The 20,401-nt window shown below is 32.8% G+C and overlaps 1 protein-coding gene and 1 long non-coding RNA gene across 9 annotated transcripts in view; both read right to left on the bottom strand.

The window, feature by feature from the left end:
* The window catches only part of LOC114292579 (uncharacterized), a 328,443-nt gene that overhangs the window by 295,036 nt on the left and 13,006 nt on the right, over nucleotides 1-20,401 (bottom strand). For 2 of the 8 annotated variants that reach the window (XM_028236570.2, XM_082916525.1), the window contains exons 7-9: nucleotides 20,161-20,238; nucleotides 16,382-16,456; nucleotides 12,854-13,742 (exon numbers count right to left, since the gene is read on the bottom strand). The exons of 1 other annotated variant lie outside the window; for it this stretch is intronic. In XM_028236570.2, the coding sequence (XP_028092371.2) occupies nucleotides 13,384-13,742; nucleotides 16,382-16,456; nucleotides 20,161-20,238 (512 nt within the window). In that variant the 3' untranslated portion in view covers nucleotides 12,854-13,383. Of the gene's footprint in view, nucleotides 1-12,853; nucleotides 13,743-14,175; nucleotides 14,232-16,381; nucleotides 16,457-20,160; nucleotides 20,239-20,401 lie in introns of those variants that run through there. 5 more of the 8 variants (XM_028236571.2, XM_082916526.1, XM_028236575.2 and 2 more) reach the window with 4 other exon arrangements.
* On the bottom strand, nucleotides 1,914-7,758 carry LOC145820529 (uncharacterized). The gene is made up of 3 exons (XR_014362251.1): nucleotides 7,402-7,758; nucleotides 2,564-2,610; nucleotides 1,914-2,154 (listed from the first exon to the last, which is right to left on the bottom strand). It is a non-coding gene; the product is annotated as an uncharacterized LOC145820529 (long non-coding RNA).

A 20,401-nucleotide genomic window follows, 5' to 3' on the forward strand; every position in this document is an offset into this window, starting at 1 on the left:
AAAAAACTTAGGCTTGAAGTGTAACGCCCTCGAAATAATAATAATAACCCATCTCAAAACAATTAATGGGAAACGTCACATGCTGAATATTAACCTTCCATTTATATAAGTTTGACGCACAAAAGGTGACATATGCGAGTATAAATTCAAAAATCTTAATTCATGAATCTATAGCATATGCCACATATAAGTGAAATGAAATAAAAGGCTACACAGATAAGTTAATGCCTTAATAGCTACATCTTTCCAAGTCAAGACTTGGGTACAACAAAATGAGTTTCACTCAATACAATTAAAACTCGAGGCTTGTACATAAATAATTATATCAAACAAACAAAATGATGCTCTTAGCTCCACGTCCTCCTAAGATGTGTCCTTAGTGGAGGTATATCATCAGGACCTAAAAATTGTTTTCTACATAGGGTGAACTAAACCCAAGTACAGATACTTTAACATAATATATGAATCCTAATGAAGTCATAGGTGAATGCATATGCAATGTCATTTGTCAAACATTTTACATTTTCAACTCAAAACAATGCAATGCCAGATTATATAGCAATTCATGAAAATAATCTCTTATATCAGAAAACAGGGCAATGGATACAAAACACTGGAAATCTCTAGGTACGTGTCTGTCAATAGGCTGTACAAGTACTACCAAAGCCATTTTACTGGTACTAACCGGAAGGATTGGCACCTAATCGCCCGGGTTTCTGGACTTTTACCAAGAACACACAAGCCAACATAATAACCATAACCACACCCCCTAACCAGATTCACCAAAGTATTCACCCATTTTCTCAAACAATACATTTTCAATATTTAAATATGCAACAATGCCAAGTGCAATATGTATGAGTAATTAGTTTCAATTTACCTAATTCTCATGCAATTTCTACAACAATCAAAACTATATTCCACCAATAGCCCAAAACAGGTATTTCTATTCAACAGATAATTTTCAATAAAAGATATAATCTCATCATTTTCAAATGGGAGTGTACTACATATCCAACTCTACCATCATCACCAACATACACATTTATTCCATCCTTTTAAAACCCAACATCTTTTCCATTTTCTTTCACAACCCCAATATCCATGATTTTGGAACAAAACTCCCTTTACTTTCAAAATCCAGTTTTAAGTAAGGAAATCCACCATTTTAACACTACAACAAGTTGGGTTTTGAATGACGGAATTTTTTTGTCTCGAAAGAGCTAATTTCGTCACTATAGATATTTGTGACGAAATATTTTCGTCACCAGTTTCGTCATTGAATGTTTGTCACTAAAAACCACCGTGACGAAAAATAATTTCGTCACCAATGAAATTAGTTCAGTGACGAAATTTTTTGTCACCAATAAAACAAGATTTTGTCGCCAAAAATTCTCATTTTTGTCACCAAATAATTATTCAGTACCATATTTATAATTTTAGATGACGAATAAATTTGTCACAAATGTTGATCATTTATGAGGAAATAATTTCGTCACAGTAAGATGCAAAGGTGACGAAATTTTTCGTCTCCAAAAGTCATACATGGGTGACGAAATATATTTCGTCGCAAATATATTTATATACGTGATGAAATTTATTTTGTCACAAATATATTTATCTACATGACGAAATATATTTTGTCACCAAACAACAAAATCAATGAAAATTTTCATATATGTGCTGTAATAAATTGTCACAAAAAAATGTTTATTAACGACGAATAATCATTTTGTCATAATAACAAGTACAAATGACGAAATAAATTCGTCACTAAATATGTACCATATTTTATATTTCAATTTCAATTTCAATTTCAATTATTATTTCACAAATATCCCTGCTCATATCCCAATAGCTTTTTAATTGTATTAAGAAATCCACTAGCTATTATACATCACTCCACAAAAAAATTCAGTAAACAATTTATATTATAAATCAAATATATCCATCAAACAACTTTAATAATATAAACCATTAAGTATAACAAAAAAACCATCAAAGCAAATCCTAAAATGAACTAACGTGGAATCCACAAAAAAAATCAACACTCAATCTTGATTTGCAACTACAACTAAGTATCAGTTCAGGAAACAAAATTCAACAGTTGATCTTCATTTGCAAGTATACTTCCAAACGTTATCAAAAACCAATCTGCAAAGAAAATAAACAAAGAAAACATTAATATATTATCAATTACATCTAAACTCATATATAAATAATTTTATTTTATAAACCAATTTAGTAGAAATGCATCTAACAAATCAAAACTTCAAAGAGTTGAGGTGATCCTTGATAACAAAGCAACACGGATAACATAAGATGCCAAAAGATTGCAAGAATACCATATATCACTATCACTAATGGTAAAATATAACGTAGCATTGAGGTACATTTGATTCACGACAATGGGCTATATTCATTCATTTGGACACTCGCATAATAATAATGCAGAAGCACTTGCCTCTGGAGACTCAATTAAATTAATAAATAAAGCGAAAATGAAAACATGATTTTCCAGAGAAACAAAATGAGGCAAATCAAAAGACCAGCATTTACATACCTACCAAAGTACAACTTTTTGATAATGTATGCGCAGAGTAATCCAATCTGCAAGAACAAGTAAAATGGCTTACAGATTTGCACAAATATTTTTTTTTTGTCAGCAAGAGACAATTCACAAGTAGCATACATTAAGTTTTGAGTGGAAGCAGCAGAAGCCATGACAGCTTTAAGAGCACATCTATGAGGCCCAAAAAAAACTTTTTCCTGGGGCGTATGCAGTCACAAACCACTCTAATAAGCTAAGAGTGTGTTTGGATTAAAGGGTTTAGAATTCTAGAGATATTTGAAATAATGATTCAAAATCATATAATTTAAAATCCAAAAAACTCTTCTTTGAACTAGTTTCGTATATCTGGATATTTGCATACTTTCAGTCGAACTGAAAGAATTACAACATAAGGCTGTATTATTAAAAATTCATAGAATCATGTAACAAGGATAGTCATAATTTTGATGAGCTAAAAAGAAAAGGAGAAAAACAAAAAAATATGAAAAGAATATGAAAATACGAGTGCTTTGGTACGCAACTCAAGCTAGCACCAGCTAAAAATAAAGTTTGCTAAATATTCCTCTTTTGCTTCTTATATAGTCCAATTGAGCACAATGAAGACAATATATGATTGGTTGGCTAACACGAATTGAATGTTTGTGTCAAATAACAAGGACAGCACCACTAAGAGGGAGAAGTTGAAGCCTTAAGAACAAGAGATAGACCAATAGATATGAATGTAAGTTGTGAGAAAGCACATGATCTCAAGAAAAGACTTCTTTAGCCAAGACAAAGTGGTTGAAATGTGGCTTCACTAGGTTGAGTATAGGGAAAACCTTCAAATGGATCAATCTATACTAATATATAATGGGAAGCCTCAACTTGGTGTCCACATTTTCTGGAAGTTGTGTCATGGTAGTTTTGTTGACCAAAAAACCATACTATTTAATGACTTTGGCATTTTACCCATAGGGGTAAACATGTAATACACAAAACCTTATAAAGCAGTGAACTTAACAAACCACTTTCCAAAGGCCACGTTCTCATGACAGTTGCATTCCTGAGAAGGCTATGTTCTCCTCTTTACTGTTCCATTTTTTGCTAGAAAAAGAAGACATTAATTATGGTGGCTTTGTTGAGCGAAGTATTTTCCATTTTCGCTGCTTTCAAGTTTCATCTGGCCTTCCAAATTGCACATTGCTATAGCTATAGACGGATTTGAGAGATATAATTTGATATGATTTTTCCAATTCTTAATGTACTGAAGAAAACATTCAACCATATAGAAAGCAGGACAAATGAAGAAAGTACAAATGAGTCATGCACTGGATTTCTGCAATTAAAATGTAAGTATTCCTTTTATCTTTCGCATCACATTTGCACCCAGATTCGGTTTCACAAACTTTGGAGCCAAGCATGGAAACTAAAATTTTACATTAACCATACTATTTCCACAATTGAAAAACTGTTACACTTCTTAGATTTTAAATTCAATCAATATGCATATACATCATGTGTGCCACCACCTATTAAAAGTCCTTATTATGCTAAATCATCCTAATGATATATACAAAACAGCAACAATCATAAAGTGATATACAAACTTGACCAACCCACTGCCTGAGACTCAATAAATGTTCCTTCATTTCTTCTACTGTGAAAAACTCAATCAAAGACACACTCATTATTAATCACATCACTAACTTAGAGCAACTCCAACACTGCCTAGCAAAAATACACAAAAAAGTAAACACATAGTCTTGTCTCTACTTTGGTTAGTGTGTATTTTAACTAGGGTCATGCTAAGTAAGAATTTTGATAATGAATCTATTTTCATTAAATACATCTTCAAACTTGTTACATCTTAGTTAATAAGTAGTCAAACTACTGTACTTTAACTAGTATATACTAACCAACATGAGAAAAATAAAAAGATAAACAAGCTAGACTTACCAAAAAGGCGATGTACGAGTTCATGGGATACCTCCTCCTCTAAATTGTCCTTTAAAACCTTGTTTCTTAAGAAACTCCATGATGTTGATCATTATGGATGGGGAATGCATTATAGTCCCTGTAGCTGGCTATTTCTTTTGATTGGTCACAGGAGTTGCAATCAATCCAGCTGCTCTGTCAACTTCTACGGATGGTGTAAAGAGGGCAGACCTTTCTTAAGATTAGTTTTTCCTTGCAGATGGTACTAATGTTACAAAATTGATTCATCTATATTTCAAATTTAATTTTTCATTACATGCTAGCTTTTTTATCATTCTTGCTAAGAAGATTTAGATGCTAATCTCAAAATTGTTTATACTTTCATAAATATTAAATTGTTAGAAGTGTTGTAGCTTGTAAATATGACTTATCAATAATTATGGAAGAACATTGATCTAGGGTTCAAGTCTTTGCGAAATCTGTATTATTCATTCTTTGAAACATGGCAAAACAATGCAACATGTAGTACCACATTTTTTCCTAGCTGCTGTGTCTAAACACATTTGGTTCCTTGTTTCGGGGGGTGAGCAATCCATGTGGTGCCAATGGTTAAATCCTACCTTTTAAAAGGCTATAGTTTTTGGAGAGTCAGGGTCCCTAGTAATCCCTCATGGGTTTGGAGGAAACTGTTCTCGTAGGAGCCTCATATACCCTCTGATCAAATGTTTGATAGGCTCTAGTGAGAATACCTTTCTCTGGTATGACAATTGGCAACCATTAGATTCGCTATGGTCTAAGTATGGGGATAGGCTCATTTATGATACTACTCTTGATAGAATTCTAAAGTTAGGTCTATTGTGACTGATAGTGGGTGGCAGTGGCCCAATGAATCCTCTTGGGAGGTACAAGAGATCATCTCTACCACTCCCCCTGATTTGACACCTTCCCCGTTGAGGGTTGACAAAGTTATTTCGGCTCCTAATAAGGATGGTAAGTTTAGTATTGGGTCTGCCTGGCAGCAATGGCTTTCCAAGTGGCCTAAGAATCAATGGGCTGGATTACTCTAGGGCCCTCATTCCATACTTGAAGTTAGCTTTATTGTGTGGATGGCTATCCTTGGTAAACTCAATACGAGTGATAGGCTTACTATATTTGGCATTAACATTGCCCCCACATGCCCTCTGTGTGGGCAGATTGGGGAAGATCATAACCACTTGTTTTTTCAATGCCCTTTTTCCTCTAAAATTTGGGCTGCTATCCTTGGGAAATGCAATGTGAGAAATGCAATGTGAACTGGACTTGTAATAGCTGGAATGATTGGGTGGGTATGGTGGCTAGAGATTGCAAGGGTAAATCTCTATCTACCATTATTAAGAAACTTGGCTTCTGCTGCACTGTTTATCAAATCTGGTTGGAAAGAAATAACAGGGTGTTCAATAAAGAAAGGAAGCCTGAAGAGGTTGTCCTTTAGAGTATCATATGCATGGTTAGATACAGGTGTCTGGCCTTAAAGAACATCAAGAATTCACCCACTGATGATTGGTTTCAGCAAGAATGGAGGCTCCCAGCCACCATTCTTAAATTGAGTGGAGTGTAGCTTTTAGAGGGTTGAGTGTTGGTGAGTTAGCAATTGAGGGTTGTGTGATGAGAGGCTCTACAGGGAGGTGTACTAATCTTTATATCTATATCTGTTACAGCTGCAGGTACAGGAGGATGCTTACCAAGAGTGAGGTATGTGAGTTCAGATATAGTGGGTTGAGTGCTGTGAGCCTGAAAATGTGTGTTATACTAATGCTATTAACTCTCTATAATATTCTTGAAGGAATTTGGTGCAGGTGCAGTGGCAAGAACAAGGAAAACCTACATGAATAACTTCAAAGTTCTCAATATTTGCATCTAATGTTTGCAACCACTGACTGGTATTCCCTCAACAAACCTTGTCTAGTTAATTGAGATGGATTTTGAGGCTTTAAAGCGAATTTTCAAATGCCTTTTTCAGGCTGGATTACCATATGCATTGGTTAAATATCAATAAATAAGCTACCTAACCATAGCTGACACTGAGTTTTTCTTTTCTGGTTTTCGTCATGTATGTATTTGCAAGCAGGAGTAATTTTCTAATAAGTAACTCTTTTAGCAGTTTAAACCTAATCAATTAGTCAAATTTGCAATGTTGGCAATAATGCAAGACATATAATGACAATCATGGTATAAAGTGACCATCGTATCAACTAGTAGAGCTTTTGTTTACATCTTTAATTTTTCAAGTGTTCTGACAGCTTTATATCCGTAATTTAGGGATAAACAAGATAAATCAAGTCAATGTGGGGGTATTCATGATAATGGTAAGCCATGACGAAAGGGTTAAGCAAAATTGGGCATTGTATTATCGTAAGTATGCAGTACCAAAGAGGCAAGAATTGCATAAAATGAGTCTTCCTATGAAAAAAAAATAATATGGTGACAACTTGATCAATCTACTCCATTATATGCACTATGAAAAAAATAAGCTATTTGAACCAAATCGATTATAATGGTAAACAAATTAAGCTTGAACATATTTTCTTGCCTGTTGAGTTTTCAAACCAAGCTTTGACAACCTACTACTCGCTCGACTTGAATCGACTCAACTCGTTTACAATATGAAACGCTAAAAAGGGAAAAGAAAGATAGTACTCATGATTTTACTCTTTCAATTTGAACCAATTTCAAATCTAACATGAACAACAACCAAATAAACCAAAAAAAAAAAAAAACTATATATATCCAAATTATAGCAAATATTAACAAACCCAGAAACATCAGACATTTAATTTATCAAAATTATATTCAATTGCACATGGGTTTTCCCAAACTCTTGAATCTACAACCATAATTGAATCGAATACAGAGAAAGGAGGTCAAAAGATGGTGACCTGTTGTTGAATCCTGGCCATCTCAGTGGGCGACATGACTCATCTGCTCCTGGGCGAGTCTCATCAATTCAGGATCCATCATTCCGTTGAACAATCTCGAAGCCCTTTCACGCAATCGATGATCAACAACAACTATTAAATTGCAATAGATCTTCGAATGTTCGAACGAAGAACTACGGTTTGAATTCGAGGAAACAGAGAATTTCGAGAATCGGAGAGAATTTTTTGATTGGGTTTTTTAGATTTCGATTGAGAGAGCATCTAACTTTGGCACATCTAACCAATGTGTATATATATATATACACACGGCCGGGCACATGCGATGTGCAATCGCTTTTTGAATTATAATATTAATTTTATATTATTTTTTTTAATAATATACATATAAATCATATGATTAGTAATTATGTACAATGTAACAGTTGATATTAATGTATTTGATAAATGAAGTATATGTACAAATCTTTAAAAAAATATAATATTTACTAATCTTAACTAAAAAATCTGTAAAACAAAAATTCATATAAATTCTGAATTTGGTAACATGAGACTGGAGATCCTGTAAACCCTGCAAAAATATATATATATATATATATAACATATATGTAAAGATTAGTTTGATAATAATATAAATTGATTAAATTAAAATTTTACGTTCTTAAAGTGAGCCATAATTATACATATGCGTACTTTAGCTAATAAAGTACCATAATAACTTTGATTTTTTAATTGACTATTATGTGTAAAGACACAAAAGGTAATTATTGTGTTAATTTTTTATAAACAAAATTAAAAACTTACATTTTAACATAGATTGACATAGTCCAAATCACATGTCACGTTCAACTTTTTTTCTCACCAAAAGTCTCAAAATTTTGACGCTACCCAAAAAAATTAGAGGGAAAATCTTTGGTGGCGAATTTATTTTTTTCTCACCTAAAAGAAGTTTTTATTGTCGAAAATAAATTTTGTCACCTATTATTTTTACATTTTTATTATATGTGACAAAATTTTATAATTCGTCACGGATTATCCTTATTTAGTATCGAAATTTATTTTATTCACTACTTTTCGTCATCATAGGTTATTTAGAGAGCTAATTAACTTGTGTTTTGTTTTGAGAGAGAGGAGATAGGAAAACTGATATATAAAAAATAAAAATAAAAATAAAAAGAGGAAAAAGTTAGTAGTCTATTTTTTTTCATTACCGCCAAATATGTCAAAATTTTCCTTTCAAAATTAGTGACAAAATAATTTCCTCACTAAAAAATCTCACAATATTAAAAATTATTAGTGATAAGAATATATTTCTCACCAAATGTTCTTCAAATATTTAAAATCAAGTTTTCAAAAAATATATATATAAAATTATTAGTGATGAAAATATATTCCTCACTAATAATTTTATAATTTGTGACAAATTTTTTTCTCACCAAAAGTTTCAAAATTTTGGCGCCACCAAACAAGAATTAGCGGGAAAACCTTTGGTGACGAAACTTAATATTTCCTCACCTAAAAAAAAATGTTTGTTGACGAAAATAAATTTCATCACCTATTATTTTTATTTTTTATTATATGTGACAAAATTTTATAATTTGTCACAGATTATTCTTATTTAGTGACGAAATTTATTTTCTTCACTACTTTTCGTCACCATAGGTTACTTTTGTTGTAGTGTAATATAACTCAAGCATAAACACATTCCCACAATATTTCTCAAGAACCCATTTGAAAATCCCTATTTTATATTTCAAAATCAAACCTAGGTTTTACCCAAAATTTCCAAATTGCTACTCTTTCAATGGACAAATAACTAAGGTAAAAATTATACCAAAGGTTGAAGAAATCCCTACCTCAAAGTTTGAAGACAAGAGTTTGGCAGAGTCGAAAACGAATTTCTCTCCAATTAAAACGAAGCTCTCGACGTGTTCTACCTTTTCTCCAAAGGACTAGGGTGGAGAAATTAACGGATGATAGAGTATTTGAGGTTTGAAGACAAGTTCTAAAGAGAGAGAGAGAGAGAGAGAGAGAATAAAGAACTAGGGTTTGGAGTGTTTTAGAGAGAGAGGAAATGAAAAGTGACTCAAAAAGTCGTCTTTCCAAACTGAAATACGCGCAGACTGCTCGAGCGACCAAAACACTGCTCAAGCGTAAGACACAATGAGTGACACCGATCTAGTGACCAAAGTCACCGCTCGAGCGTACAATGTGTTGGAAAAATATGCTTTTACAGGCTTATTTTGGGCTAACTTTGAGCCAAAATTTGAGTGGGGTCCACATGTCTTTTAAGGTGGGTCCAAAGAGGTAACGTGTTCCTTGCTGCATGGCAAGTCACACGGTGAAAACAGTTCGTCAAAACCATTTATGAGTGAATGGGAACCTGACGTCGTTTTCGGGTTCGTGGAATGGACAATTAAAGAATTAAATGTGGGTTTCCTTGTAAAGCTTGTCCCATGTTGGAAACTTAAGAGAACTTATATATGTATATAAGTTTTAGGTGGCAACACTCGGGTTGGGCCCCAAGGGGCACCCCAAGTTTGTAGAATAGAGGAGTTATGGATAAATAGAACCTTGGCTCAAACCACCACATGCGCGCGCGCGCCGCCGTCCGGCCTGCTGAGTCGTGCCGAGCGCGGTTGTGGGTCGGGTTGAATTTTTTCTAGAAATTCTTAATGAAATTAAATTCCAATTTTGTGCTAAAATTGAATTTAATTTTCTGTCCAAATTTTACCTCCTTCAGCCCGAAATTCCTAACAGATTCAAACTGTTTTTACAGTTTTAAAACTGTCAAAAACTACCCAACAGTTACAGATTTAAACTAGCATCAGTTATCTGTTTGAATCTGCCACCAGATCTGTTTGATTTCAAACTGTATCTATTCATTCAAATCTGCACCTATTCGATTCAAATTGAACTTGTTTGGACAACTTTGGTTTGTCTATAAATACAGCCATTTCCAGCAGTCTTTGGTACTGGAAAAAAATTCAATTTTGCTGTCCAGATTTTGCTTTGTTACATATATGTTCTTCATATAATTTTAGAAAAAATTTAGAGAACATAGGATTGCTTCGCCCTACAAATTGTTTGGAGTGCTACTATAATTTGTGAAGATCATTGCATCCTGGGAGATAGACGCCTTTTATCCGTAAGCACCGTAGCGGGGCGAATCTGTCTTAAGAACAAAGTGTCACTCACTCGACTTGATCTTTTAAATATTTATTTGGTAAAATAAATTCGGTAAGTAATTTATTTTATTTGTTTGATTTGTTTCATTATTCATTTTACATAGAAAATTGTTCCAACACAATGACCCCCTCCTAGAAGTTTAAACCTGCAAAAGACCACTTGAGTGCAAGAAACACCACTCGAGCGAAGATGCTCTACTTCTAGAAGTTTTACTGACTGAAAAAGACTGCTTGAGCGCAAGAATGATCGCTCGAGCGAACAAGCGAAATTTGGGCAACAACTCTTTAGAAAAACTAACTTCCAACCTGTTCCAAACACAACAGTAACTTCAAAACAACCAAACTCGACTTGCAACAAGATGAAAATGAAATGAACAATAGTTACAAATATGGATTCCCATATTCAAAAGTAATAAATGGGTCAGGTCTAAACCAGATTCGTTATATGAAGCTTTGATAGATTTTAGAGTGGCTCATCGTCGTGGATTTGACATCGGCGTTGTGGATTCAACGTTGGGTAAAGCAATTCCAAGGTAAAGACAGTGGTGGAAGAGGCACATCGAGTTTGGTTTAATTCAAGCGTGGATTCGATAGATAATTGAGGGTACTCATAGGTTCCTTTTTGTCTTCTTAGTGGATTTTTTGTGACTTTGACCTGTGATTTTTAGCACAATTGGAGGTGCTCAAATTGTTATTTTTTTCACGTTGATTTGTTGTTGATTGTTTGATTGGGACTGATATTTACTATTTAAAATTAAAACATAATCACAAATCAATATCTCGAGGGTTTTTAGATTTTTCACCATTATAACCAAACAAAAAGCAGATTGCATTTCCATTTTCTTTTTCATTTCTATCATCAAATCCTCCTACCAAACCCAACCTAAGGTGGTAGGTAATAAAATGGTAGACAAAGATTGTGTTTAGGAGGATTTGATGAGAGAAATGAAAAGGGAAAAGGAAAACCAATCTGATTTTTTGTTTCGTTAGAATATGAAGCATAGGGGAAAAGAAGGTGAAGGGGAAATACAATTTCACTTTTTGTCTTTTGGATTCACTTACTCTTTTATTTCACCATTTCCCAATTCAACTAAACATAACTTGAAACTCCACACAGTTGCTTTTGTACTTTTTGTTCTTCAAATTTTACATACTCAAGTGGTTCCATTCTAACCTAATATACATTTTAATTAGTAATAAAATATCCATCCACTTATTAAATTAACAAATAAATGACACATAAAATTGAACCTCACATTTGCCTGTTTGTTTATTATAACATGCGCTTTAACTAACATTTTTAACACATCTATTATAAATGCTTTAAATCTCACTATAATTAAATAAAATTTTATATTAAATACCCTATTAAATAGGAAAATTCTAAAAACGCAAAAATGGATCACATAATCACATATTTGTACAGTTTTTTGAGTCTCACCTCGGGGATTATATCTAATTCTTTAATTAGTTTTATTTACATGCAAAATTGTATTACTTATTATGGGTTGCCAATACTCTGAATTTTTTTTTGCTCTGTTCTTGTTTTGGGTAAGAACTCTTTTGATTAGTAGTTTAGAGGTGATGCACAAAGATTATGTGGATGTTTGGTGTAATTTCTACCAATCTGAATGCTAATAATTAAAAATTAAAAGCATCTGCACTACATTTCAATAATCAACCGTTCAAGTATATTATTTTCTAATAAATTCTAACCAAAAGCTACACCAAACAATTTTATTCAAATTTTTAAAGTAAAAAAAAATTATAAACATTTCCATAAAGTGCACCAAACAGTCTCTATGCAGGGAGGTGCATTAAAGTATTATGTGTTTCAGTTGGATCTTTAGGGATGCTATAAAGAAATAGGAATAAAGGAAATAACACGGTTCATCCTTATACTTCGGTTCTTATATTATTTTAATCTCTATAATTTTAATTGACTCAATTTTAATCTTGAATTTTTTATTGTCTCCTAATTGTTAACATTTTTTGACAAATGCACACATAAGCAACACGTGTTACGCTTTTAGAAGTAAAAATTATAAACTTCATCAATTCAACGACTTAATCTTAACAAACTCATTGATAATTTTTTGTCAAAAACCCTAAAGACATTATCATTTAGACCAAATTAATACAAAATTTAAAATGTAAGATCAAAATTGAGTTAATTGAGACTGTAGAGGTTAAAATGACGCATGAAACAAAATGCAAAGACTACTATTATAATTTACCCATAAAACAATTGAGCACCAATAAGTATATAGGAATAAAGAACCAACTACATATAAATAAATAAAACGAAGCCACTAGTGCTGTTTTCATTATTACATATAGGTAATAGAAACACAAAGTGACTCTAGAAAAACAACCCAAAGAGTTAGCTCTCTGTAAAGCACAAACCTAAAGGGTGAACAAACTACCCAGCAACAAGCAATAAGTCCCAATGGACTTTAAACACACTAGAAAGTCCAAGCATTTAGGGCATAACAAAATTACAAACCATCATGTTTTAGAGGTGCATGTCACCCTTTGGTAAAATTGTCTACTGTTTTATGACAACAAAGCACAGTCACGCACGTCGGCAAATAAGTCCAAGAACACAGAAAATCAGACACAGAATTGGACAACAAAAAATATATGAATGGACAGAATTTTACAAGATTTATAGGTGGGATCCACTTCTAAACAATCCTCTCTAGTATATATTTTCCGTGTCCAGTTCTTTGTTTGGTTTCTGCATTCTCAGATTTATGAATAACAAATGACAAAGCGTGTAGTAATCGTAGTATACTCAACATTGCATGACGTAGAAGCGCATTAGTCGTATAGCCACCATCAGCACCATGGAAAGGAGGAATGCCACTTCAAGATACTCGTCGCTTGGCAGTTCACCTCCACGTCCACCTCCACGTCCACGTCCAACTCCACCACCACCACCTGCACCTCCACGTCCACGTCCACCTCCAACTCCACCTCCACCAGCACCACCTCCACCTCCACCTCCACCTCCACCACCACCACCACCTCCACCTCCACCTCCACCTCCATCTTTCCGAAACAAGAACTTGAAATCCATGAATATCATTTTCCCAATCCTAATGAATTCCAAGATCTTTTCCCATGCACCAGGCTTTAAACTTTCCTGTTGAGCTGCATGAATAAAAATTAATAAAAAAATGAAAATGCCATACTGGTTTTTTTTTTTTTTTTGTCACCATTTTGTATTACTGTGGATATTTAAGATTGATTCTTTGTTAAGAAATCATTGTCATACCTACATGATATTAAACAGAGATATACAGCAAGCATCGAAGGAAAACAAGAGGGGGGGGCGGTAACATAAGGTATAGAACATTACTCCAAGAGCATTCAATAGATGAGAGAACTAAGGATATGTAGTAGAAAAACTAATCCAGTCCATAACGAAGTACCGACAAATACAACAAATACATATAGGCTAATCAATAAGATTGATGAAGTAGCAATTAATGCTAAACTAACAAAATGGAAAGCAATGGTCTGATTCCTTTTCTCAGCCAAAAAATTGTAACCATGAATACAGGGACTCTTCATAAAAACTTACTATTATTTCTCACAAAAAAAGTTAGAAGACAGTATGCTCTTTTTGTTGTTTGGCCTCTGCAAGAAACAGTCTTTAGTCACTCACAAAGTCACAATATCACATAGAAATCAAGGTTTTAAATAGCAGAATTGGGTGTATCAAGAGATATCAGGTGATTCAGTTGTAAATTTTTAAAAATCCATCAACTGGGAAAAGAGGTTTGCAGCAGTCGAGCTGGCTGTGAACTGGCTTTATTGGTTATGAATCAAGTCCTGAATCAACTAAAAAACTATGAACTGGTCAATATACATATAATTTTTAGGGAAAAATGAATTTATCCCTTTGTGGTTTGATCTGTAGCACTTTACCCCATATTATTCAAAAATAGCCAGACACCATCCATAAGGTTTCGTACTGAAGTGTAACCGTCAGCTCCACAAACGTCGTGTAAAGTTACCTTCATACCCCTATGTTTTATTCCTTTTCCTCCTATTCTCAATCTCTTCTATTTATAAAAAAAAATAAAATAAAATAAAAAAAACTTCCAAATCAAATTCATTAACCCTAAATCCTAACCAATTATTTTAAAAATAATTTCTAACTTCAGCAATTATTTAACACTAAATCCTATTTACTTAACCTATTTTTAAATTTTTTAACCTAAATATTAAATATAGTTTACAACTTAACTAATTATTTAACATTAAATCCTATTTACTCAACCTGTTTTTCAATTTTAACGTAAACTATAAATATAATTTCTAATTTAAACCAATTATTCAACACTAAATCATTTATATGTAACCTATTTTTTTAATTTGTAACTTAAACTTTAGTTTAACCATACATACACACTATATATATACGTAATATATAAACAAAAATGTATATACAATTATATATGGTGGGTGAAATGAGGATGAGAATGGGAGAGGGGATCACGACGAGGGGGCTGGGGAGGGAGAGGGATGTGGAAGCGGAGGTCGGAAATGGGAGAGCAGGTCAGGGCTAGGGCTGGCTGTTTGCGTTAGGATTTGTAGGGTATGGAGAAGAAGATGACGGGCAAAAATTGCATTCAGCGAACACATGGGCAAAAATGTACGGGGCCAAACCACAAAGGAGTAAATTCGATATATATATTGGAATGTATCAATATTGAAAATCAAAAAATCAATATGTATCAATTGGAATATTGGAATCAAGGTTTCGAAAAGCGGTTGCCGTAACGGTTGCAGTGGTGTGGTTGTGATTGCGGGGTGTAAAGGCTGTAGTGTGACGGTTGTAGTAACTAAAACCGTGAATTTTTTTATTTTTTGCACAATTTGAAGAAAACTTACCGATACATATTTTTCTTTTTTCAAAGTCACCTTTATTGGGGTTTCAAATAGATTTTGATCAATTTTTGTTAATTTTTAAGTATGATCCAATATATTTCATATTTTCAAATTATGAGTTTTTTACATTTTATTTCAATAGTTAATGACTTTAAGAATAATGAAAAAAAAAAAGAATAATTAATTTTAAATATCTACAAATTATTTTTTACCAATATCTGAACTAACTGAATAAAAAATATTCACGATTATTAAATGAAATGATTATAAAAATAAAATTTGTGCCATAAAAATTATTTTTGAGTAACTGATTTAATTTATTTTTTAAAGACATTTTTAGACAACACATTACAGTGACAAAATAAAAAAAAATATTTATAATTAAATATCAAATAAAATGATTATAAAAATAAATACAATAATTGTTTATATATTTTTATTTTACATGCTAATATAATGATATAAAAATTTTTAAAAAAAATTATAAAGAAAAAAAATCCATACAAGATTTTTTCTTTGGACTTGGATCACTTGAGTATTTGTTATTTTTTTGTAAGCTTTTGTTGTTTTTTTTTTTTTTTGGGAAAAGAAAGCTATTCAAAATATTGTAAAATAGTGTAACGGTATATGACGGACCGTTACGGCCGTTACATAACCCCGAAACGGCCGTTACATATGTGAATTTTTGTCACACCGCTACAGTAGCCATAACGGGTGGCGGTAACCACCACAACCGTTACATAACGGCGTTACGTAACGGTTGTGGCTGCTTTTTAAAACCTTAACTGGAATGTATCAATAACAAGAAACAAAAATATTAATATGTATCAACCGACATAATATATACGTTCAATATTTAACATCACAAGAAATACAAGTTTAGTTAGAAAGACCTGATGAGTGTTGCTGGCTACGGAAGTTGTGCGTCTGGGGGTTGCTACTTGGATTTGTCACTATGTTGTTGACTCCTAAAAAGGTGAGATAATATATTCACTACCATTTTTAATGATAATTTTGTAACAATAATATTACATAGCTCAAAACAATTACTTAAAAACAAAATTTTTAGATGTATAGACTAGATTCATTTTGGATGTGATCCATCACACTTTTCTAATCCTTAGGCCAATACATATACCTATGGTCCCCGTAATTTTTCAGATTGTATAAATTTAGTCCAGTTGATAATATTCATTAAGAAATTAAAAAAAACATCAAGAGCAAAATAGTATGTTCAAAAAGAAACGGACCATTTCAAATTGGATCCCAATCCCTCAGTCATTCTGATGAGAGTGAATTAACTATTTTACTCTTTCATTTCAGTCTAATTTCTACATATTCTGAATTGGACTAAATTGACATAGTATAACAAAGTCAAGGTAAAATCAATGCAATAAGAATTAGAATGACCAAATTGATATAAGAGGGAAACTACAAGGGCAATGAATCTAAACTTTAAATATAATTAACCAATTATTTAACACAAAATCCATTGTAATTAACCTATTTTTTAAAATTTTAACCTTATCTTTAATTTAACATGCATAATAAATAAAAGTAATATATATACATATACAACTATATACAATGGGTCATGGGAGGATGAGGATGGAAAAGGGATCACGACGAGTGGATTCGGGAGAGGAGAGGGGGGTCACAAGGGACGTCAAAAATGGGAGAGGGGATCAGGGCTAGGGCCAGAGTTGGGGAGGCAATAGGGGCAACAGGGATCGCGACGAGTGGGTTGGGGAGGGGAGAGGGGGGTTCACAAGGGAGGTCAGAAATGGGAGAGGGGATTAGGGCTAGAGCCAAAGCTAGGGAGGCAATAGGGGTGACAAGGAGAGGCTGGTTGTTAGTGATAGGGTTTGTAAGGTATGGAGAAGAAGATGACAACGGGGGCAAAGTTATGCAAACACATGGGTAGATATGTCATTTTACAACATTATTTCAATTTCATTTAAATGAAAAATCATTCCAACTTTCGAAATTTGAGTGACAATTTTAGTCAATTTGGTGGAAAAAATTGTAACCGTTTCACTTTAATCCAAAACCCTAAGGAAGATTTTTTGCTATTTTTGAACTATAAGGGGGGTAAAGTGCTACGGGGCCAAACCACAAAAGGGAAAATTGGATTTTTCCCTAATTTTTATTGCCGCCATATATATACTAAAATTTATGAATATTGAGAAATCAAAAAATCTAAACATATCAATTGGTATACTAGAATGTACCAATATTGACAAACACAAAAATATAATAATAATAATAATAATAATAATAATAATAATGTACGAATGGATATTCAAAATCATAGGAAATACAATGAATTTAGAAAAACCTGATGACTGTTGTTGACTAGAGAAGCGGTTGTGCGTTTGCAGGTTACTATTCGAATTTGTCACTATGTTGTTAGCACTTAAAGAGGTGAGATAATATGTTCACTACTTTTTCTAATGATATTTTTGTTACAATAATTTTGCATAGCTCAAAAAATTAATTAAAACAATTTTTAGATGTATAGACTAGATTCATTTTAGATGTGACCTATCACACTCTTCTTATATGCATACAATTTTTAGGCCAAATTATACCCGATGGTCCCCGCAATTTTTCAAATTATATTAATTTAATCCAATTGATAATATTCGTAAAAAATTGGATAGACATCAAGAGCAAAATAATCTGTTCAAAAAGAACGGACCATTTCAAATTGGATGCCAATCCCTCATTCATTTTTTTATTTTTGTTGATAAATCCAATCCCTCAATCATTTTGATGAGAGTTAATAAAATACTTTACTCTTTGATTTCAATCTAGCTTCTAAATGTTGTTATTAATTCAACTAAATTGACATAATGTGATAAATAAATAAAAAAAGGTAAAATCGAAGCAATTACAATTACAATGACGAAATTGATATAAGATGCAAACAACAAGGGCCATGAACCTAAACTTTAAATATAATTTCTAACTTAAACCAATTATTTTAACACTAAATCCAATTTATTTAACCTTTTATCTAAAATTGTTAACCTAAACTTTAATTTAACCATATATACACACAATATACACACATATGTATATATATACAATTATATACAGTGGATCAGTGGAGGATGAGAATGGGAGAGGAAGTCATGGTTGGGGGGGCTGCGGGGAGGGGTTCATAGCAGACAGGATCACAACAAGGGGTTCGGGAGGAGAGAGGGGGGCCACAGGGGAGGTCAGAAATGGAAGTCGAGGTCAGGGCTAAGGTTGGCGCTAGGGCTGGGAAGGGAATAGGTGCAACATAGAGCGTTGGCTGTTAGAGATATGGTTTTTAGGGTATGGAGAAGACGACGACAACAAGGTCAAAAATTTCTTATGCAAACACAAGGGTAATAATGTCATTTTACAACACTGAATTTCATTTAAAAATGAAAAATCATTCCAACTCTCGAAATTTGTGCATTTATGACAATTTCAATCAATTTGGACAAAAAATGTAATAGTTTCACTTTTGTCCAAAATCATAAGGGAGATCTTTGGCTACCCTTGAATGATAAAAGGGTAAAATGCTATGAGGCCAGACCACATGGGTTTAAATTGAATTTTTCCCTAATTTTTATAATCACCATATCAATATTAAGAAATCAAAAAATCTAAACGTATCAATTGGTATACTGGAATGTATCAATATCGAGAAACAAAAAAATCAACATGTGTGAATCGATATAATACATATCGTTTAATATTTAAAATCATAGGAAATACAATTAAGTTAGAAAGACCAATGATTGTTGTTGACTGAAGAAGGTATTGTCCATCTGAGGGCTGATGCTTGGGTGGGTTTCTCATTATGTTGTTGGCACCTGAAGACGTGAGATAATATTCACTACATTTCTTAATAATATTTTTGAAAAAATAATATTGCATAGCCCAAAAAATTACTTCAAAATAGATACTCTATTTGATTTGATTTTTCAAAAACTATTTTTAGACAAAAAAAAATTTTGCCTCTAGTTAAGTTTTTTCATATGTAAGTTAATTGTTTTAGTTTATCTACTTTCTAATTTTTATTTTTTTTTTAAAAAAAAAAGAAAGACTAAATTGTGCAAAATGTTGAGTAAACACAAAAGAAAACCCGAACAAAAACATGTTCGGGGAGGATCACGACGAGGGGGTTGGGGAGGGGAGAGGGGGATCATAGGGGAGGTCAGAATTGGGAGAGGGGATCAAGGCTAGGGCTAGGAAGGGAATAGGGGCGACAGGTAAAGGCTAGTTATTAGGGTTTGTATGGTATGCAAAAGACAACGACGACAAGGGCAAAAATTTCATTATGCAAATACATGGGTAAAAATGTCATTTTACAACATTATTTGAATTTCATTTAAATGAAAAATCATTCCAACTCTCGAAATTGGTGCGTGTATGACAATTTCAATCAAATTTGGATGAAAAAAGTAATTAAACCACATAGGAGATCTTTGGCTATTTTTTAAAGATTAGGCAATAAAATGCTATGGGGCCAAACCACAAGCGGGTAAATTGGATTTTGCCCTAATTTTTATTACTACTATATATGTATTGGAATGTATCAAATCGAGAAACAAAAAGATCAACATGTATCAACCGATATAAGACATGATTCAAATACTTAAACTCATAGGAAATACAATGAAGTTAGAAAGACCTGATGACAGTTGCCGACTCGAGAAACTGTTGTGCGTCTGCTGGTTGGTGCTGAGATTTGTCACTACTTTGTTGGCACCTAAAGAGGTGAGGTAATATATTCACTACCTTTTTTAATGATATTTTTGTAACAATAATATTACATAGCCCAAAAAATACTTAAAAACCAAAAAATTTAGATATATAGATTAGATTTAGCTTAGATGTGGACCATCACACTTTTCTAGTCTACATGCATGTAA

Source organism: Camellia sinensis, chromosome 2 (assembly GCF_055761805.1).
Source record: "Camellia sinensis isolate YWXY chromosome 2, ASM5576180v1, whole genome shotgun sequence".
NCBI classification, from domain to species: Eukaryota; Viridiplantae; Streptophyta; class Magnoliopsida; order Ericales; family Theaceae; genus Camellia; species Camellia sinensis.